The following is a 19,210-nucleotide window of genomic DNA, read 5'->3' on the forward strand; positions in this document are numbered from 1 at the left end:
ACCTTTTTAAATATTAGATTATTTTTAAAATTCTTAAAAATTTATGTAAATTTACTTTATAAACCCTCGCATGATATTTAGACAAATTAAATTAAATTGTAAATAATTAAACATAGAAATAAAGTAAACTTGTAAGTTGCATATTCTATAATAATTATATATTGGGTTAATTTCTTTCACATTTCTGAGAGTTTTAATTAAATATACTTAGTCTCCATTAATTTAAAATTTCATCTTATCATTTTTATTTTTAATTTTCACTCATTTCTTATCAAAATAAGAAAAATATTTGATAAAATTTCAAACTTATAATGATTAGATGTATTTAGTCAAATCATTAACCCTTATGTATTTTATATAAGAAAAACCTTTTTTGATGAAGACACGAGTAAGTCAAACCGATAATGATGTGATCAAATTGATGTGTACAAAAATCAAAGGTGAATGACGAACATATGAATAAAATAGAATGCTAATTATCATATATTAAGTTATGTTCAGTTCATAAAGTATTAAGTAAAGAATAAAAATGATTTGAAAAATTATTTTTTCGTGTTTAAATGTACCATAGAAAATATGAAAGAAAAATAAAATATAATTAAAATTAGTTAAAAATTTATATATTTTTAAATTATTTAATTTTTATATTGAATAGTTAAAATAAATAAAATGTGTTTGAATTAATATATACAAAAATAATTTATTAATTTTAAATGTAATATTTTTATTTTTATTTTCTACTTTTATTCTTTGTTTCCTTTCCCTTACAAGAAAAAAACGTAACCTCTAATGTTTTGAAGGAGAACAACTTGATATTTGCATATAAATTAAAAAATATCTTAATAATACATTTAGTAATAAATTATATAACAAAAAATGGTCATTGAAAAAAATCTCTTAATAAGTAATTATTTAAGAAACACTTTTTATTTTTTTTCCCCAAATATTTGCTCTTTGAATACACTCTATTATTGAATACACTCTCTATTTATTACTTTAAAAAATACAAAATATTAATAATTTGATATAAAATATAATAAATCTTATATAGAAAGTATTGAGTTAACTTATATTCTTAAAATTTTCTTTTAAAATTTGATTTTTAAAAAGTATTTTGAAAACAATTATCCTTTTTAAAACAACTTTTAAAGAATCTATATGTAGTCTAAGAAATTTATAGGAAAATTTCAGATGTGACTCTAAGTACTGTACCTCCTATCCTGCCCACTCCTGAAAACTCATAGAGGATACCTCACGCGCTAGCCCGAGCGTGGGTAGCACTTGCCACATACCCTAACCAACCACACTCAGTTTTTCCCAAGTCCCGATCGAAATTACCAAAATGCCCATAGGCTCACTCGCCGAGGCCACACCCCACGCGCCACCCCTCTCTCTGCAAAACCTCTGCAACCAAACCAGAATTTTTCAGAATTTTAATTTTTTTAAATTTTTTTCTAAAAAAATCTTCTCTGTACTGTACACGTCGGCTCATCAAATTACTCACATTTACTACTTTGCCACTCCTCACCCCCTCCTGCTCCTGCTCCTTCTTCTTCTTTAATCTACAGAGAGCTCTACTCTCGATATCAGTATTTTCTTTTGGGGTTAGGTTTAGCGTTAGGGTTTCCGGTTTTATCGCCTTGAATTCGAATTCACAGGTTTGCGTTTTTTTCAACTTTGTCGTTTTCGCATTGTTGTTTGTTTTTGATCTAATATTATATTTTTGTTGAATGTGTAACGGAGATTCTTTCTCTGTATTCGAGCTTTGTTGTGGTGTGTTTGTGTCTCTAGTTTATTGCTTTGGTGGGAGGTGAGGAAGACGGTGTGTTTTCAAAATTTTGGGGGTTTTAATCTATGGTGAAAGGTACTACATTGTTCTGGATTTCCATTGTTGATGAAGTTTTGATTTTTGTTTTCCATTTTATGGTGTTGGTGAGTGGCTGTGATGAGAAATGAGGAGATTCTGGTCTCTTTTCTTTTCCATTTGTTTTTATTAAAAAAAAAAAAAAAAAATCTCTAATGAAAATTTTAATTTTGGTGGATAATTTTTGAAGGGTTTGTGAAAGCATGGGGAGAGATTGTTTTTGAATTTTTTTTCGATTGATGGTGGTGTCATTTAAGTTTCTTTTCCATTTTGATCGTACTGTATGTTTCTGGATTGTAAAAGCCATGTAGATTTTGTACCTCTTTTGAGTAGTGGAGTAGTGTGGTGGTCCTTGTAAGTGGTTTTGTGATTTGCTCTATTATTTATTTATTTATTTTTAATTTCTTTTTCAGCTTCAGGCTGGGAATGCAGCTCTTTTTAGTGGGTCCTGAAATTTGAACTTTGTATCCTTTGTTGTTACACTAATTTTACCTTTTGAGATGATGGATGGGCGAAGGCATTCTGTTGATATCCCTATTTCAAAAACTCTGGTGGCACTTAGGAGAGTGAGGTCACTGAGGGATCCATCCACTAACTCCATGAGTAAATTCTCTGCTTTGGTTGATAGTCTGAACTGGGAAACCAATTCAAGTAATGGGATTTCTCTGAGATTTGTAAATGGTTTTCAGGAAGGTGGCCCAGATAATAATGGTCTTTTGGGTTTAGAAAATTTTCCTGGACAAAGAGAGGAACTCTATGGTGGTTTGAGAAAACCTGACCCTAAGTTGTTTTCAAGTGAGAATCCAGGTTTCTTTGGAAACACAGGTTTGGCTCCTACAGTAACTAAAAGGGCTGACGGATTGGATTATTGTGGAACAATTAAGGAAGAAGCATATGACAAGAAATCATTAAGCGAAAGATATTGTAGTGGGCTCAGGGAGAACGGTTTGGACTTGATGAACATTACGCCTTCAAGTAATGGTTTGGAGGGTGCAGATTCATGTAATGGACCAATTTTAGGATCATCACATGCTGAACGGACTGATCATACTGCATCAAAATGGAAATCCCAATACAAAAATCAATTAAAATCATTTACTGGACTGGGTGATGTTGTGAGTTGTGTAGGTAGTCCTTGCCCGTCACTAAGTGATGTGCTGCTGGAAGGGTCAAGCCGCAGTACATCATTACTTGCAAATGAAGAGTCTAATGCTATTGATCATAATGATCGTGGATGTGGGATAAGGTGCTGCTGGTCAAGAACTCCGAGATTTAGAGAATCAAATCTTCTTTCAGATGTAGAAGACAATCCACTGTTATTGGGGGAAGTTGGTGAGACAATTCTATCTGGACAGAAATGGAGCTGGAAATGCTTTAACAATGAAATTACTCCATATTCAGAAAGCCCTAGGAGTCTCAGTCAGAAATTCAGGCCAAAAGCTTTCAATGAGTTGGTGGGACAAAATGTAGTGGCAAGGTCTCTCTTGGGTGCCATCTCAAGAGGAAGGATAACCTCCTTTTATCTTTTTCATGGTCCTCGTGGTACGGGTAAAACTTCTGCCTCAAGGATTTTTGCAGCGGCATTGAATTGTCTGTCGCTTGAGGAGCATAGGCCATGTGGTCTATGCCGAGAATGTGTTTTGTTCTTTTCTGGAAGGAGTAGGGACAGTAAAGAGATAGATACTGTGAGAATTAATCAAACAGGTAGAATGAGATCCCTTATTAAGCATGCCATTGGCCGTCCTGTTTCCTCACGATTTAAGGTCTTCATAATTGATGAGTGCCATTTGTTGCGAGGGGAAACTTGGGCTACTGTTTTGAATAGCCTAGATGACCTTCCTCAACATGTTGTCTTCATAATGATCACTCCTAGCCTGGATAAGCTGCCACGGAGTGCAGTGTCACGGTCCCAAAGGTACCACTTTCCAAAGATAAAAGATGCTGATATTGCAAGCAAATTGGGGAGAATCTGTGTTGAAGAATGTCTCGAATTTGACCAGGTTGCTTTAGACTTCATTGCTGCTAAATCTAATGGTTCACTTCGGGATGCAGAGATGATGCTTGATCAGCTGAGCTTGCTTGGAAAAAGAATTACTATGTCCATGACCTATGAACTTGTAAGTTTTATCTTTGTTTGTTTATAATGCATCTCGCTCTCCATAAAAAAGTGACATAATTATCCTTTTAATATGTCTATGCAGATTGGAATTGTTTCTGATGATGAGTTGCTTGATTTACTGGATCTAGCTTTGTCATCTGACACCTCAAATACAGTTAGAAGGGCCAGGGAATTGATGAGATCAAGGATTGATCCTATGCAACTGATATCACAGCTAGCAAATCTCATAATGGATATTCTTGCTGGAAAATGCCAAGAAGGCACTTCTGAAGTTAGAAGAAATTTTTTTGAAGGACATACTTGTAAGCTCAGCCTTTTTTGTTTAAATATTGATTACTGTATTTTTATAGTTTATTATTATACCAAGTCCCCCTTTATGGCCACTGACAAGGTGGATTCCATCAGAAGTTTCTTTTTCATAGGCGAGGTGGATATATGCATGCAAAACCACAAAAATATACATATAAAAAAGGTTTGCTTTTACAATCTTGATTATTTTAAGAGATTGTTGCCAAAAAGTTAGCTCTTGACTTGGCTTAATTAACTCAACTTTGGAGAATGGAAAGTTGAATTTTGCTAATTCGCTAATTAGTCAGTTAAGGAAACTCTAGTGATTTGTCGGTACTACCTTGGATCATGTTACTAGGAAGTGTTCAAACATGATAGAGTTGTGCTATTTTGTTGTGTTTTGTATAAATTTTTTAATGGTTGCTATTGTCTGTGTCATAGCTGAAGTGGACTTGCAGAAGCTTAGTCATGCATTGAAAATTCTTTCTGAAACTGAGAAACAATTGAGGGCATCAAAGAATCAAACAACGTGGCTAACTGTAGCTCTTCTACAGTTAAGCTCTGTGGAGTCTTCTTTCTTGGATGCAAATGATTCAAGGGCATTTTTGAGAACAGAGCATCCAAGAGGTAAAAATGATTCAGATTAGTGCTTACTAATGCATGAGTTTTATTTCTTAATGAGGCTGGAATAGTGGTTTCATCGATTGATGTGGTTCAAATAGGTTATTGAGGTTTGGTTTTTATGTCCTAGTTCTTTTCTTCAAAGGCACATACTGATTTTTGATGCACAATATCCGTAGGGGAAAACGTGAAGCGCCTTGTCACTTGTGCATGTGACAACAATAAACCACATATATGTGAAGTACAGGAGGATTGCAAAGGACAATTAGAATTTTTATGGAAGCAAGCTACTGAAATATGTCAATCCAGTTCACTCAAAAACTTTCTGAGGAAGCAAGGGAAGTTGTCTTCTGTCATTGTTAGCCAAGGTAAATGCATATGGTGGTTTTTCTCTCTCCTGCAACCTTTGTTCTACATATAACAATTCATGTAGAAATTGGTACAGGAAACACATATTTAAGACTCAAGTGGCATGCAGTGGTGTGCTTGGTGTTGTTTCAATTGAACTTTCTATTTACTTTTCTTCCTTTTGAAGTGTCATAAGGAGAGGGAAAAAAACCAACCTAACAGATCCCTATCCCCACTGTTGGCTTTGCATGCGACTTATTAATTGAGCAGAAAAATTCTCTCTTTTAGACAATTGAGCAGATCAAAATATGACGATAATGAAGTGGTTTAAACACTTACAAAATAGCAAAGCAATCTTCAACTTTGTATTAAAACTTAAAACATGTTAAACCTGTAGTGTATGATGTAACTGTTTGAGAAAGTATATGCACTACAAAGCTAATGTGGTGCAATGCCTAAGCTTAAATGTTTGTTATTTTGAATGCGCAAGTTGAATTTGGTAATCAGCCCATGTTAGAAGGTGTGGGGTGAGCTGTGTAGCTGATTAACCTGCCCAATAGGCATCGTTACTGCTCATCATTATCAACATTATGCCCTAATCTTTTCTGAACTACTTCCTGCATCTTCTATCTTATGTATTTCTCTTGAAAGTTGAAACCTTTTGATTGTAAAGCATTTCACTATAGTTCTTTGTTAGCATTTATCCCAACTTTGCTGTTTATTGGAACTTTGTCGTCACCAAACAACAACTAACTCACAGCCTTTTGGAGAGTATGTGTAATCAGTTCATCCATAAGTATAGGAACAAAAGGAGGAACTCAATGCATAGAGGATTTAATTGTTTTACCTTTAATGGAATCTTACTCTGTTTACTGTTCCATCTTATATGACTGATAATGTAAATATATCTAATTGACAGAAAACACTTTATTATGGTAAATTTGGTAGGAAAATCTGTTTAAATAGTTAAAGGAGCTCAAATGGATATGTTAGAGATAGTATAAAATTCAGCTGTAGTTGGGTGGGCTGCTACCTCATTAATTTTACTGTTAACTTTTTTAGTTGCTTGTGACGTACACTAAAGACTGTTGTGGAGACCATGTCTCACATTGTTCAACTGCTTTCAACTTAGGTGGTGTTTGTTTTTTTACTTAATTCTAAATAGAACCTTAATGCTTAATAGTATTAAATATTAGGTTGTTTGTTTTTGTAGTATTTTATTTCTATTAAGTATTAAAAAGTAAAAAAAATCATTGTGTTATTTTTTCTATTTAGAAAAAGCCACATATTTTGGCTTTTTCTATTTAGTAAAAAGTTTATAATAAGTCATGAAAAAGTAAAAAAACAAACAACCTAAATTCTAAAACTAAATGGTTTTCAGCAAAAAGCCAAAAAAAAAAACACCACCTTAGCCTTTGTCAAGTATTTTATTTTGGTTTGGCAGTATGAAATTAGTGCAAGTGCTTGTGCACTTCTGTTTTTTCCTTATCATCTTCATTTTGGCTTTTACATAATGTCTTCCAAGTGATGAGTTAGTCATGGCTCAAATCTCAGGTATGGCAGTAGCTGAACTGGAATTCCAGCATCCTGACTATGTTTCCAAGGCTGAGAAATCATGGAAACTGATTGCAAGCTCACTCCAGTCTATCCTGGGTTGTAATGTGGAGATTAGGATCAATCTTGCACCTTGCACTTCTGTGAAAGGGTATGCTAAAGTGAAGAAGCCATCCTTCAGTTTTTTCAGTTGTTCCCGCAGAATGCGACTTAAATCACATTCAACTTCTGAACATGGAAGTGATCAGTCTGATTGTTCTGATTTCACTTCTGAGAAAGCGATGATCAGGGACAAAACTATAGGAACTTGTTCGTCAGACTGTGGTTCTCAAGTGTCACATGTCTGCTATCTGAGAACGGAAGCGGCAAGGACTTTAAGAAATAGGGAAGGAAATGTGCTAGGCATTGGAACAATCACTCCTCACAGACCATTTCAAGATGAAATACCAAAGGGGACTGGATTTGAGGTTGGTTCTTCTAAGGAAGAGCAAAGCAGCTGTGGATGCCAGGAACCAGAGAATCAACCAAACTGTCTCTTCAACACTTTTGGACTCCATAAAAAGTTACGATCATCAGAGGCTTCTCAGATGACCTGTTTGAGGTACCAAGCACAAAACAAGCTTGCATTGTCTGTCCCCAAGAATACATCTTTTGAACCATATTTCTGGGCCAATGATCGTTATGCTTTCTCCAGCAGCTCTAACAATTTTAATTCCTGCCCCAGAGATGAGGATGGGTGAGTAGTTTTGAAGTTATTTTTTTCTTTTCCAATGCCCTTCTTTCCTGTGATATGTACTTCAGTAGTGTTGATTGAAAATATCTTCAGATTTCCTATCATCTTTGATTTGGACAGCATCCCTCAAGAAAAATGACTACTGTCCAGTAGAATGAGTAAAAAGTTATCCATAAAAAGATTAAATTTGAAGACAAGTTTGAAGTTGTGTATTAAGATAGTACTATCCATTAAGATGATCCCTCAACTTACAAGATTTGATGAATAAGCTGATAATCAGTGTTTTCTAAATTTTATAGAGGATCTTGACGGGGGAATGCTATAACTATTCCTCTATCAGTCTATCTTTTGTGTTTTAGGTGATGAATTAATGGTTCCTTGCGAATGGCAAGAAAGTGAGTTTATGTGAGTTTGCCCTCCCTCCATCCCGTCCAGAAAGGTTTCTTGAGTTTTCAAACCCTTGGAACAAAGTGCCCATCCTACTCAATATGTTACCCATATAGGACAAGCATGGTGGAGTAGGATTCAATGTTTGCCATAATATTTTGAACAACACTGACTAACATTTTCACATTTGAAGAATATAACACCATGGGATCCATAATTTGGTGCCAAAGCAAACTGTATCACCTATTTGATTGTTGTAATGAGCTGTTTCTGAAGTTGAAGTTACTTGCCATCAGTTGTGTTCCATATAACTCTATAGAATCCCAATTCATACATTTATAGACAGGGGCATCTATTGAGGAACTGTGGACTGCACTAGTACTTGACTGTAAATTGTGATTGACATGCATGTTCTCATTTGTGATACAAGAGACTTGTTTTCTTGGATGACTATACTTTCAAATGCAGGCTTTCCTTTGTCCATTAAATGGTGATTTTCCCTCGTTTTGTGCACTTTGGCAAGCACTTTGAGCAATCTTAACATCATGCTGATGCTAAGCCTTCCCTGATTTGAGTACAAATATGATGCCTAAACTTCAAACTCACTTGACATTGAAATATCATCTCAGCACTGAGAAATTTTCCTGTGCCATGCATTTTCTTGCATGTACTTTAAGATACTTGTTCATTTGTTTTCTCATTTATTTTTTGGCAGACTGAGGGAGGATTCCAAGGTACATTGCTGGGGAGCCCCCACGTTTCCTCTGAAGAAGGTATGTACCCATAGCAACTAATGTTTTACTGCCTGCAATAGCAGTGATTTCTCATGGCCCATCTCAGACAACCTCTTTAATGTTCACGGCCTCCACTGAGGTTGTTACATTTTCTTGCTAGAAACTGTTTTTACCGTCCAAATTATGAACTCCAGACAATGATGTGGAAACATACATTGAAGCTTTCAGCTAGAATTGAACAAAGAATGGCTTTTATAAACACCCTTGAACAATGTGTCTCTGTTGCAGGCTTGGCAATCAAGGCATCGACGGGAAGGATCGAATCTAGTGGGATGGGTTCTACCATGTGGCGCAACAAAGTAGGTTGCCTAGAGGAGGAATTATTAGCAGCATTCTGTCATAGCTGCGTGGATTCTTGATGCATATTCATACCTTGAAATTTGTATGAGTCTATGTATATGTCATGGGAGTTTGTGATTCAGATATGTTTTATGGGAGCCTCCACCTCCATACACAGGAATGTAAATCTTAATCTGTGAGTTGAAGTGCTGAATCTTAGTAGTGTAGTGGAGCAGTGCTTCATTTGATTTTATAGGACATCATGGTTCCTATACCATTATGTAAAATGTCTGTAAAAGATCTGATGATATGATATGATTTCATTTTGATATTCCTCTGAACATGAGGGTTGGCAATTAGTTTCTAGTGCTGTACCAACTAGTAGACAAATTGGCTCTAAATCATGTGAGATTTAGCTCATTTGGGAGTGATTCTAGCTAAAACAATTTTGGTATTTTAATATAAACTAAAAATGTGTTTTGATATATCTTTAATTTATTTGTAATTATAAAATTATTTTTAATTTTTAGGGTTAATTTTATTTATCTCTTGTGGCTTTAGGTTAAATACATTTAGTTATCATTAGTTTGAAATTTCATTGAATAACTTTTATTTTAAATCGAAGAAAGGTGAGTAAAATTAACAAATGAGAAGACTAGAAGAGGTATAAAATGAAATTTCGGAGTAATGGTGGTTAAACGTATTTAATTCAAACCATAATTAACTTTTATTTTTAGTAAGACTTCAATTAAATTTAATATAATATTAATAGATATGGAACTTTGAAATTTCTTTTACAAACTAAAAATTAAAATTGTATGTTTTAAACAAATTAAATTTATTTATGCAAACAAATTTTTGTTTTTGTTTTTGTTTATTGAGAAGTGATTTTAAAAACAACTAATCAAATACCTTTGTTTTAACTTTAAAAACAAATTTTGAAAACATGATTAAATACCCCTTAAGAAATTATTTTTTAGGATTAATTTCACTTAAACCCTCCAAGATTTGGTGTAAATATCCATATAAATTTATTTCACTTATAAATTTTTTTTTTTTTTTAGAGAATACACCTACTTAAAATATTTTTACTTAACATTTTTCTAAAAATAAATTTGATATATTAAATATATCTATAGAGCTGCTAATTGATGAATTTGAAACAATGGTGGTTAAGTATATTTTGCTTAGGATGTTATTTTTGGACATTGTTAGCTTATAAGTTTATATTCATTTGGATTATTTGGTTTTTGGAAGCTATTTAGATATTAAGCTTTTAATTTTTAATTTTTTTTTATGATAGTTTGAAGTTGAGATTTGGAAATTATGAAAATTTTGTTAGCACTTGAATTATTGAGTTTGCAATCTATTGGATAATGGATTTTGGTTGATGGATGCTTAGTTATAAAGTTAAGTTTTGAAGATTTTAGAATTTTGTTCTGCTACTCTGAACAGATATTTGGTAATTGGTTACTTCTAATTACAATATGATTGTTTGGGTCAGGTTACACTTTAAGCCTTCGGGTTTGAGGTGTGAAATGACTGTCACGCCCTTGGAGTGGGTCTTGGGGTGTGACATACTAGCTAGTTGTCACACACACAATTTGGGTCTCAAGTTTTCGCGTATGTGTGACGCCTAGACACGTTCTAGACTAGTCTTTCTTTAAGATACAAGGTACACACAAAAGTTACAAGGCTTTCCCCAACTTGTATTTTATTGATCACACAACATAATACAAAAGATTCTCAAGTAAAGACTTCCACAATAAGCATCAGGTAGTTCACTTACTTTTTGAAGGCACACAACCCTCTTTTATACATGCTGCACCAAACAGTCCAATCCCACTAGTGTTTGAGTCCTAGTTTGACTCTAACTCAAGCTTAACAAATGCCACATTGAATAGGACTCTAAGTCCTACTTAATCTCAAGTTCTCATGCCACATGTCTCTATCTACTTATGCATGACTTAGTTTCCCATCCTAATTAGGAGTCTTCGTGTGTCAGGAGTCCCTCTTCCCTTGCATCAAGCCTCAATCTCTTTGACTAAGAGTCTCATGCGATAGGAGTCCAACTCATATAAATACTATACATCAGCTCACTGTGTGTACTGTTGTAGAAGACCATACCTTGCTTAGGCTTATCCTAATGCCAAGATGTGTCTTATATGATTCGACTCTAGTCTGCCCTACACTTGCCTTGAGTTAATCCAACTCAAGCTATGCCACAAACCTTTCTACTCACGTCTACCTACACATGACTTGCGTGCTACTGCATCTATGTGTGTTGGGCCCATGCATCAAGGCCCTCGTTGTTGAGGTTATGCTCATTTCTGCTACATCGTGGCTCATTTGTCTGAGGCATCCCATCCAAGTTCCCACAATCCCTATGTTGTTGTGCCCAAAGGTTATACCACATGAGGGCATCGAGCTTGCGCATGTACGTTTGGCTTTGCATGCTATTGCGCTAGCATGTTTGCGTGTTGTAGCTGCCTATGTGTGTAATTAACTTGCACACCATTCCGAGGCATCCAACCCACACATTACACCTTCCATTACTCATAGGTTGCTCATGGGGACAAGGTGTTGCCCAAATGAGACCACCATGCCAACATATTCAATTTAAGGGGTTGACAAACCCCCCCTCACACCCCACTTTGCCTTTTCAACGCCCTCGTCGACTTGGCTTATAGGTACTCTTGTACCTTATCTTCAAACTACCATAAGGTGGCACATTTCCCCCAACTTGATTCATTCTTAGGCGTCCCCTTCTAATGAATCAAAAACTCGGTCGACTTAACCTTTTAATTTCCTATCTTCCCATTTCTTAGGATGCTTACTATGTCCCTACTAAACTCCTTTTAGATGTTAGGAGGTGGCCTCTTTGCTTGCACTCTATCTGGATCAAGATCCTTGTGATAGGGCTTTAGGAAGCTTACATGGAATGAGAGGTAAAGTTACAATCTCTTTGGAAGCTTCAGTTTGCTAGCGACAACACCAATCTTCTTTACAATCTCAAAAGAACCGTCGTATCTCTGAATAAGACCCTTTTGATATTGCCTACTTTGATTTTCATCCAAATATGAGGAGTGAGCTTGAGCATTGCTCTATTTCCCACTTGGTACTCTAGTGCTCTCTTTCCTTTATTAGCATACTTTTTCCTTCGTTAGTTAGCCTTCTCTAGGTTCTCTCGGGCTTCATCAAGTAATTTCTGATGGGTCTTAGCAAACTGGTATGCTATAGGACTCACATTTTGTCCTAGTTAAGAAGTAGCCAGTACAACCATAGGCATATGTGGTTGGAACCTAATTACCATCTTGAATGGGCTCTTCCCGATTGCAGAACTTTGATGTAGGTTGTAAGACAACTGGGCTGCATTTATGAACTTGAGCTAGTTTTGTTGTGTAATTGATACATAGTGCTGTAAGTATTCCTCCAACAAAGCATTCAATATCTCAATATAAACATCCATTTGAGGGTGATTGGCGGTGGAGAACTTGTATTATGTTCCCATCATCTTCAACAACTCCACCCAAAACTTGCTTGAATTGTGAGTTTGTGTCACTCACAATATCCTTGAGTATCCCAAAGTATTTCACCACATTGCTAAAGAAGAGTCTTGTGGCTTTCTCAGTAGGGCATTCATGTGGTGCTAAGGTGAACACTACATTCTTCGAGAATTTTTCAACCACCACGAAGATAAATTGATATCCCTACACCTTAAGAAATCCGTTTAAAGACACTGCCATGGTCTTTCAGGGATAGGTAGAGAATGCAATAGGCCTGCTTCCTTCTTCCACTCTATCTTATCCATCTGACATACTAGACATGATTTCACATAAGCCTGCACGTCATTCTTCATATTGGGTCAATTTAAGGATTGGGAAATCAAAGCAAATGTCCTCTCTTCTTCGAGGTGACCAACCTATTTTGTATCATGCGTTTCCTTCAACAACTCCCATCTTAATTTGTTGGAGGGAACATACAACTTCCTATCCATATAATATAATAGTCCGTCTTCCAACCAGTAGAGTTTAGTGGTGCCTTCCTTCACTTTCTCCACTAGTTTGTTGTATGCAAAATCTTGTGAAGCTTTCTATTTCACCCTCGCAGTGAAATCTGCCATAACTCTAGATAAGGATCCCACAAATTCTATTACATTTTTTTGAATAAGGGCATCTACAATCTAGTTGTGCCTGCCTACTTTATGTACCCACTCAAAATCAAAGTTTGCCAAGAACTCTTTCTATCGAGCTTGCTTAGCAATCAGTTTCTTCTAAGTCGTAAAGAATGTGTTAGCCACATTGTCTGTCACTACCATGAATTTGGTACCCATTAGGTAATGCTTCCAAGTCTCAAGGTAGTGGATGACTACAATCATATTTTTCTCATTCATAGAGTACCTCTGCTCCACTGCATCTAATTTTCGGCTCTCAAATTCCATTGAGTGCCTTTCTTGCACCAACACACCCCTTAAAGCCTTGTCTCAAGCATTAATATACACCTCAAAAGGAAGCTCATGGTCTGGTAGTCTCAACATTAGCTCTGAGGTTATTGCGTCTTTGAGTCTTTGGTAAGTAGTCTAACACTCCAATTTCCATCTCCATTCTTTTTATTTCTTTAGCAAATCAATGAAAAAGATGACTATCTTAGAGTAGTCTTCAGTAAACCATCTATAGTAGTTAGCTAACCCGAGGAAAGAATGTAGTTTTGTTACCTTTGTGAGGGCAAGCCAATCCTGGATTGTTGCCACCTTAGATTCATCCATCCGTATATGCTTTTTAGACACCAAGTGCCCCAAAAACTTGATTTTAATCTGTGTGAACTCGCACTTCTCCTTCTTCACATAAAATTGATTTTCCCTTAGTCTTTGCAATACCTTCCTGATGTGGATTAGGTGATCCTATAAAGTCTAGTTGTGGATTACAATATCATCTAAGTATACCATCTTGAATGAGGTTAATAAGTCGAATAAGACATTATTCATGAGGTTACAAAACGTGGTAGGAGCATTAGTTAGCCTGAAAGGCATAACTAAGAACTCATAGCTCCCATATCGAGCCACACAAGTAGTCTTAGACTCATCTCCCTCAGTAATGCGAACTTGGAAATATCCCTATTGTAGATCTAACCTTGTGAAGTATTTAGCATTAGTCAGCCTATCAAACAAGTCTATAGCCAACGATATTGGATACTTGTTCTTGATAGTGACTTTATTCAATGCACGATAGTCAACACACATTCGCAACGACCTATCTTGCTTCTTTTGGAAGAGCATCGATGCCCTATATGGTGTCTTTGATAGTTAGATCAACCCTACATCCAACAACTTAGTTAACTGTTTATTCAATTCCACTAGTTCTCATGGAGTCATATGATATGGGATTTGTGCAAGCGGCTTAGCCCTTGGCATTAGTTTGATCTGATGGTTAGTGGGCCTCCTTGGTGGAAGCTTCTTAGGTAACTCTGAAGTTATCATATCAACATACTCTTACAAAATTGACATAATCTCATAAAAAACTTCCACCATTTTTTTTGGCTTGATCTCTATTAAGGCAATGTTATAAGTAAGTTGTCCATTTCTTAAACCTTTCTCCACTTGTAGGGTAGAGATAATCCCTTTCTTGGAGGACTTCTTAGGCTACTGTTCATACCATGCACATAGCAAGTTTGTGTCTCGTCCATTATGAAAATTCCATCTAGATGTGGGAAAAATTCTACCTTTGCTCTTTGGAAAAAGTCATTGCCCAGTACGAAGTCAAAATCATCCAATGGCACGCTAAAGAAGTTGACGGTACCTTTCCAATTCCTCAATTGTACCACCACATACTTTGCTAAGTTGTGGGTCTCCTATGCTTTTTTGTTTACAACTTTCAACTTGTTATCATCCTTGCTAAGCTTCAGGCCTAGCTTGACTGTTTCCCGGGTTGAGACAAAGTTGTGGGTTGCCCCAATGTCCACTAGAGCCACAAATTTCTTCCTACCCATAGCCAACTCGACATACATCAAGCCCTTATGGGTCTTTGCTCGAATTGCATTCAAAAGTTGAAAATGGTTAACTCTTGTGGAGGTCTTCGCTCGAATTGCATGCAGAAGTTGAAAAAGGTTAACTGTTGTGGGGGTCTCCAACTCGATGTAGTCCTCTTTAGGAGCAGTAAAAGCATTCAACATTTTTTTCTTTGGGTAGTGTCTTGCCTTGTGTGGCCTGTTGCATATAAAATAACTAGATGGCTTGGTAGTCTATAAAGAATTTGCCTTATTTCCCACTTTAGCTTGAGAAGACTTAGACTTTTTATTCGATTTGCCATTTGTTTTCTTAAAGGACTTAGACTCCCTATTTTTACTCGATTGTTGTTGCTAGTTCTTTTCTTTTTGGGTCGTAGTAAATAAAGAACTTAGCTTGTAATCCACCAAACAATTAGTAGTCGCCATGGCTACAGGCAAGTCTTACACACCTTGCCTTCTCAATTTTGTCTTAGCTGACCTCTATAGTCTAGACATGAAGTTGATAAGCTTGTCAACTTTAGACATGTCTTTAATGTCAAGGATCGACAAGCTAAACTCCTTGATTTAGTCTCTAAAAAAACCTATTTACTTGAGTTTCTTTAGAGAGTCCCAAGCCACCCACATTGTGTTCATGGGAAGAAATTGATCATTTAGTTTCTCTTTTCAATGTCTCTCAAGTGTTGATATGTGGTCCCCTAGTCACCACATTATCACTTGTTTTCGTATGTCACCAAAGCTTTACATATCCAGAGAGATACATAGACATGATCGTTACTTATTCATTCGTAGGGATATGAGTAACATTGAAATACTGTTCCATGTCCCAAAGGAAATTCTCCAAATCCTTGGTACTCTAGGTACCACTAAAGGGTTTGGGTTCAAGCATTCGTACCTTTGTAGGGATTGGTTTTGAAGTAGATGGAATGCCTTAAAACACTACTAACTTCAGCAATGCGATCTTATCCTCAAGAAATCCAACTCATCCCCGAAATTCCTTTACTGCCGATTTGATCATGGTTATGAGGGAATCTATCCATTCCTTCATATATTTATCTTGACTTTCTATGAGTTTACGTCGTACTTCAAGTTCCTCAATGATTTCCACCACTCTTGCAGATAGAATGGAGCTTGCATTGCAACCACCAACAATCGTTTTCAACCATGCAACTTGCTCACGTAGTGCCTCCAAGGCACTACTCTTTATAGTCGTAGGCTTTGATACTAATTGTCACACACATAATTCCAGGTCTCAAATTTAAGTGTAAGTGTAGTGCCTAGACACGTTCTAGGCCAACCTTTCTCTAAGTCACAAGTTACACGTAGAGGTTATGGGGTTCTCCCCAACTTGTATTTTATTGATCACACAACAGAATATAAAAGATTCTCTAGCAAGGACTCCCATAATAAGCAGTGGGTAGTTCACTTGCTTTCTAAAGACACCCAAGCCTTTTTTTATATAGGTTGCACTAAGCAATCTAATCTTACTAGGGAACCAATGTTTGAGTTATAGTTAGAATATGACTTAAGCTTAACAGATGCCACATTGAGTGGGACTCCAATTCCTACTCAATCTCAAGTTCTTGTGTCATAGATGTCTGTCTCCTTGTGCATGAAACTTAATTTCCTATCTCGATTAGGAGTCTTTGTGTGTCAAAATTTCTTCTTTTCCTACATCAGGTCTTAGGTTTTTACTCCAACTAAGAGTCTCATGTGATAAAAGCCCAACTCATATCAATATGATGCATCAACTCACTATGCTTGCTATTGCAAAATACCACACTTTGCTCAAGCTCATCCTAATGCTAAGACGTGTCTTACATGATTTGACTCAAGTCCACCCCACTCTTGACTTGAGTTAATCCTGCTCAAGTTGTGCCACAGACCCTTCTACTCACGTCTACTTGCACATAACTCGCGTGTTGTTGCATTTATGCATGTTGGGCTCATGCATGAAGGCCCTTGCTACTAAGGTTGTGCTCATTCCTACCACAATGTGGCTCCTTTGTTTGAGACATCCTATCCAAGTTCCCATATTCTCCGTGCCGTTATGCCCATGAGTTGCGCCACATGAAGACACCAAGCCTATGCATGTGCGTTTGGCTTTGCATGTTGTACCAGCATTTGCATGTTGCTATTGCCCATGTGTGCCAATAGCTTGCACACCATTAAGGCATCCATCCTGCACATTGCACCTTGTATTGCTCATAGGTTTCTCATGGGGCTAAGGTGCTGCATACATGAGACCAAAGTGCCAACATGCTCAATTTGAGGGGCTAACGCTAGTGGACTATGTGACCATTGAGAACGTGAGAGAAATATAGGAGTGTTATACCAAATCTCACCTAGACTAATCTAGAACATCCTAAAAAAAGAAATGTCTTGGTATGCCTTAGACCCATTAATTTACAACAAGTTAAGCACTTGTGATCCCTTTGAAGAAATATTTTAGAGCTAAGCTTTAGCTAGTCTACTCATGAATCTATTGCAACACCTAAACCAAGATTAGGATTTGTAACTAAACTGTCTTCCTTTTGTCCTTATGTCATTTAGTGTTGGCTTAATTAATTTTCCAATAATGTTCCTTGACGTCGAAGCAGACATGATCATAAATCACATACAAAAGTAGCATACACTTAACTTCTGCTTTATGAAATAAATCAAAGGTTACTTAGGGCATAACCAAAGTGAGCATATGTAGTGATGCATAAGAACTCACATGGTGAGGAAGCATGGATATATTCATCAGCTTCTTATATGGTTTCATAACACATGTGGTGTGAAGTACATACTTTGATGAAAGTCTCGATCATGGGCATATGTCTCATCTTTGACATTGCTTAGATCTTAGTCTAGTTGTTCCTAACCTAACCTAAGTACTCTTTATATGCTAATTGCTTTAGGTGACATATGGAGTTCTTGCATTTAGCTCTCTTACAGGCTAAGTATGGATTATGGGACATATCCAAACTTCATTATCTATCCATATAATTATAAATATCATTATGTCCCATATTTTCTTACTATTTAAGCACAAAAAGCAATCACTAATTTGAGTGAGTTGATCATTGCTTGTTAACACACCTTTATCATATGTAGTATCAACCACAAGATGAATATGAGTGCTAACTAAAGAAATAAAATCTATGTCAATCATACAAGACTCAACATTAGAAGAAATAAATAATAATATCCCATAAATATGAAAAATGTCATAATACCATGGTCAATTAATCATAAAGAAAAAAATAAAAATAAAATAACAATCTTTGTAGTCCTATGCTCCAAACATGAGTTTGATATACATCTCTACATATCGGCTTAGTCAATGGATGTGCAACCATGCAACTCATAGATTTGTTCTCTAGGATCATATCTTGTTCTACAATATATCTCTAATGATATGGTATCTAACATCAATGTATTTGGCTTATTCATGATACTTAGGGTCCTTATGTGAACCTACATTTTTCGCGTGCATCCTTACTCAATGGTAACTCATTTTATATGTGAAAAACTAATTTTAAAAAAAGTTGGAATTGCCACTTATTTTTGTTTATTTTTAAAGTGAAAACAAAATAAGAAATAAAATAGTGAAGTGACTCTTTTTAGAATAAAAAGCAAAGTTTGTGAAAACCGAGTCTAGATTTGAGGGTTTAGGCTACTTATTGGGAATGTACTACAAGATAACAACATTTTAAGCCCTAAAAAGGTCTTTGCTAAATAAGTGGAGGGAACTAAGACAACTAACTAATAGATTATGGGTACCAAGAGAAAATAGTAGAAATATACAACAAGGGATGGTCATAAAGACCAAGCAGATAAGGAACACTAATAGATGAAAGAGAATGTACCTTAATAATGCTCAAAATAAGACAATGAGCTCACATAAGAAAGAATAGGTTAGTATATAAGCATAAGAATTGATCTAATTGTTGAGATTGAGCCTTAGAAAACATGACATGATCTAACATATAAAGATGCATTTATAAATTTATTTATTTATGTTTCTTAGTTTCCCTTTGTTATCTCATGTGCATTACTTGGTTATTTGAGAATACACACCCCACATCACTTGCATTGTATATGAATTTGGTGTATTAGAAATTGCATAGAAGATCTGATTCGCGTGAAACTCTAGTTGGGTCATTTAATAAAAAACATTTATAAAACCTATGACCTCATACTAGCGTAGCAAAGCTACTATAGTATAGTGGCTCTAG

The 19,210-nt window shown here is 35.9% G+C and overlaps 1 protein-coding gene across 3 annotated transcripts; it reads left to right on the forward strand.

The window, feature by feature from the left end:
* Nucleotides 1–1,351: 1,351 nt before the first annotated feature.
* Nucleotides 1,352–9,343, forward strand: LOC100253504 (protein STICHEL-like 2). 3 transcript variants are annotated; one of them, XM_010664759.3, is made up of 9 exons: nucleotides 1,354–1,658; nucleotides 1,792–1,864; nucleotides 2,278–3,981; nucleotides 4,066–4,285; nucleotides 4,713–4,898; nucleotides 5,072–5,260; nucleotides 6,795–7,530; nucleotides 8,630–8,687; nucleotides 8,937–9,343. In XM_010664759.3, exons 3-9 carry the CDS (start codon nucleotides 2,365–2,367, stop codon nucleotides 9,009–9,011), a joined length of 3,081 nt encoding a protein of 1,026 aa, XP_010663061.1. In that variant the 5' UTR covers nucleotides 1,354–1,658; nucleotides 1,792–1,864; nucleotides 2,278–2,364; the 3' UTR covers nucleotides 9,012–9,343. The 3 variants fall into 3 exon arrangements, with proteins under 3 accessions (XP_019081881.1, XP_010663061.1, XP_010663060.1); XM_019226336.2 differs by lacking the exon at nucleotides 1,792–1,864 and having other exon boundaries at nucleotides 1,352–1,658; nucleotides 4,719–4,898; XM_010664758.3 differs by lacking the exon at nucleotides 1,792–1,864.
* The last annotated feature ends 9,867 nt before the right edge of the window (nucleotides 9,344–19,210 follow it).

Source organism: Vitis vinifera, chromosome 17 (assembly GCF_030704535.1).
Source record: "Vitis vinifera cultivar Pinot Noir 40024 chromosome 17, ASM3070453v1".
Classification (NCBI taxonomy): Eukaryota; Viridiplantae; Streptophyta; class Magnoliopsida; order Vitales; family Vitaceae; genus Vitis; species Vitis vinifera.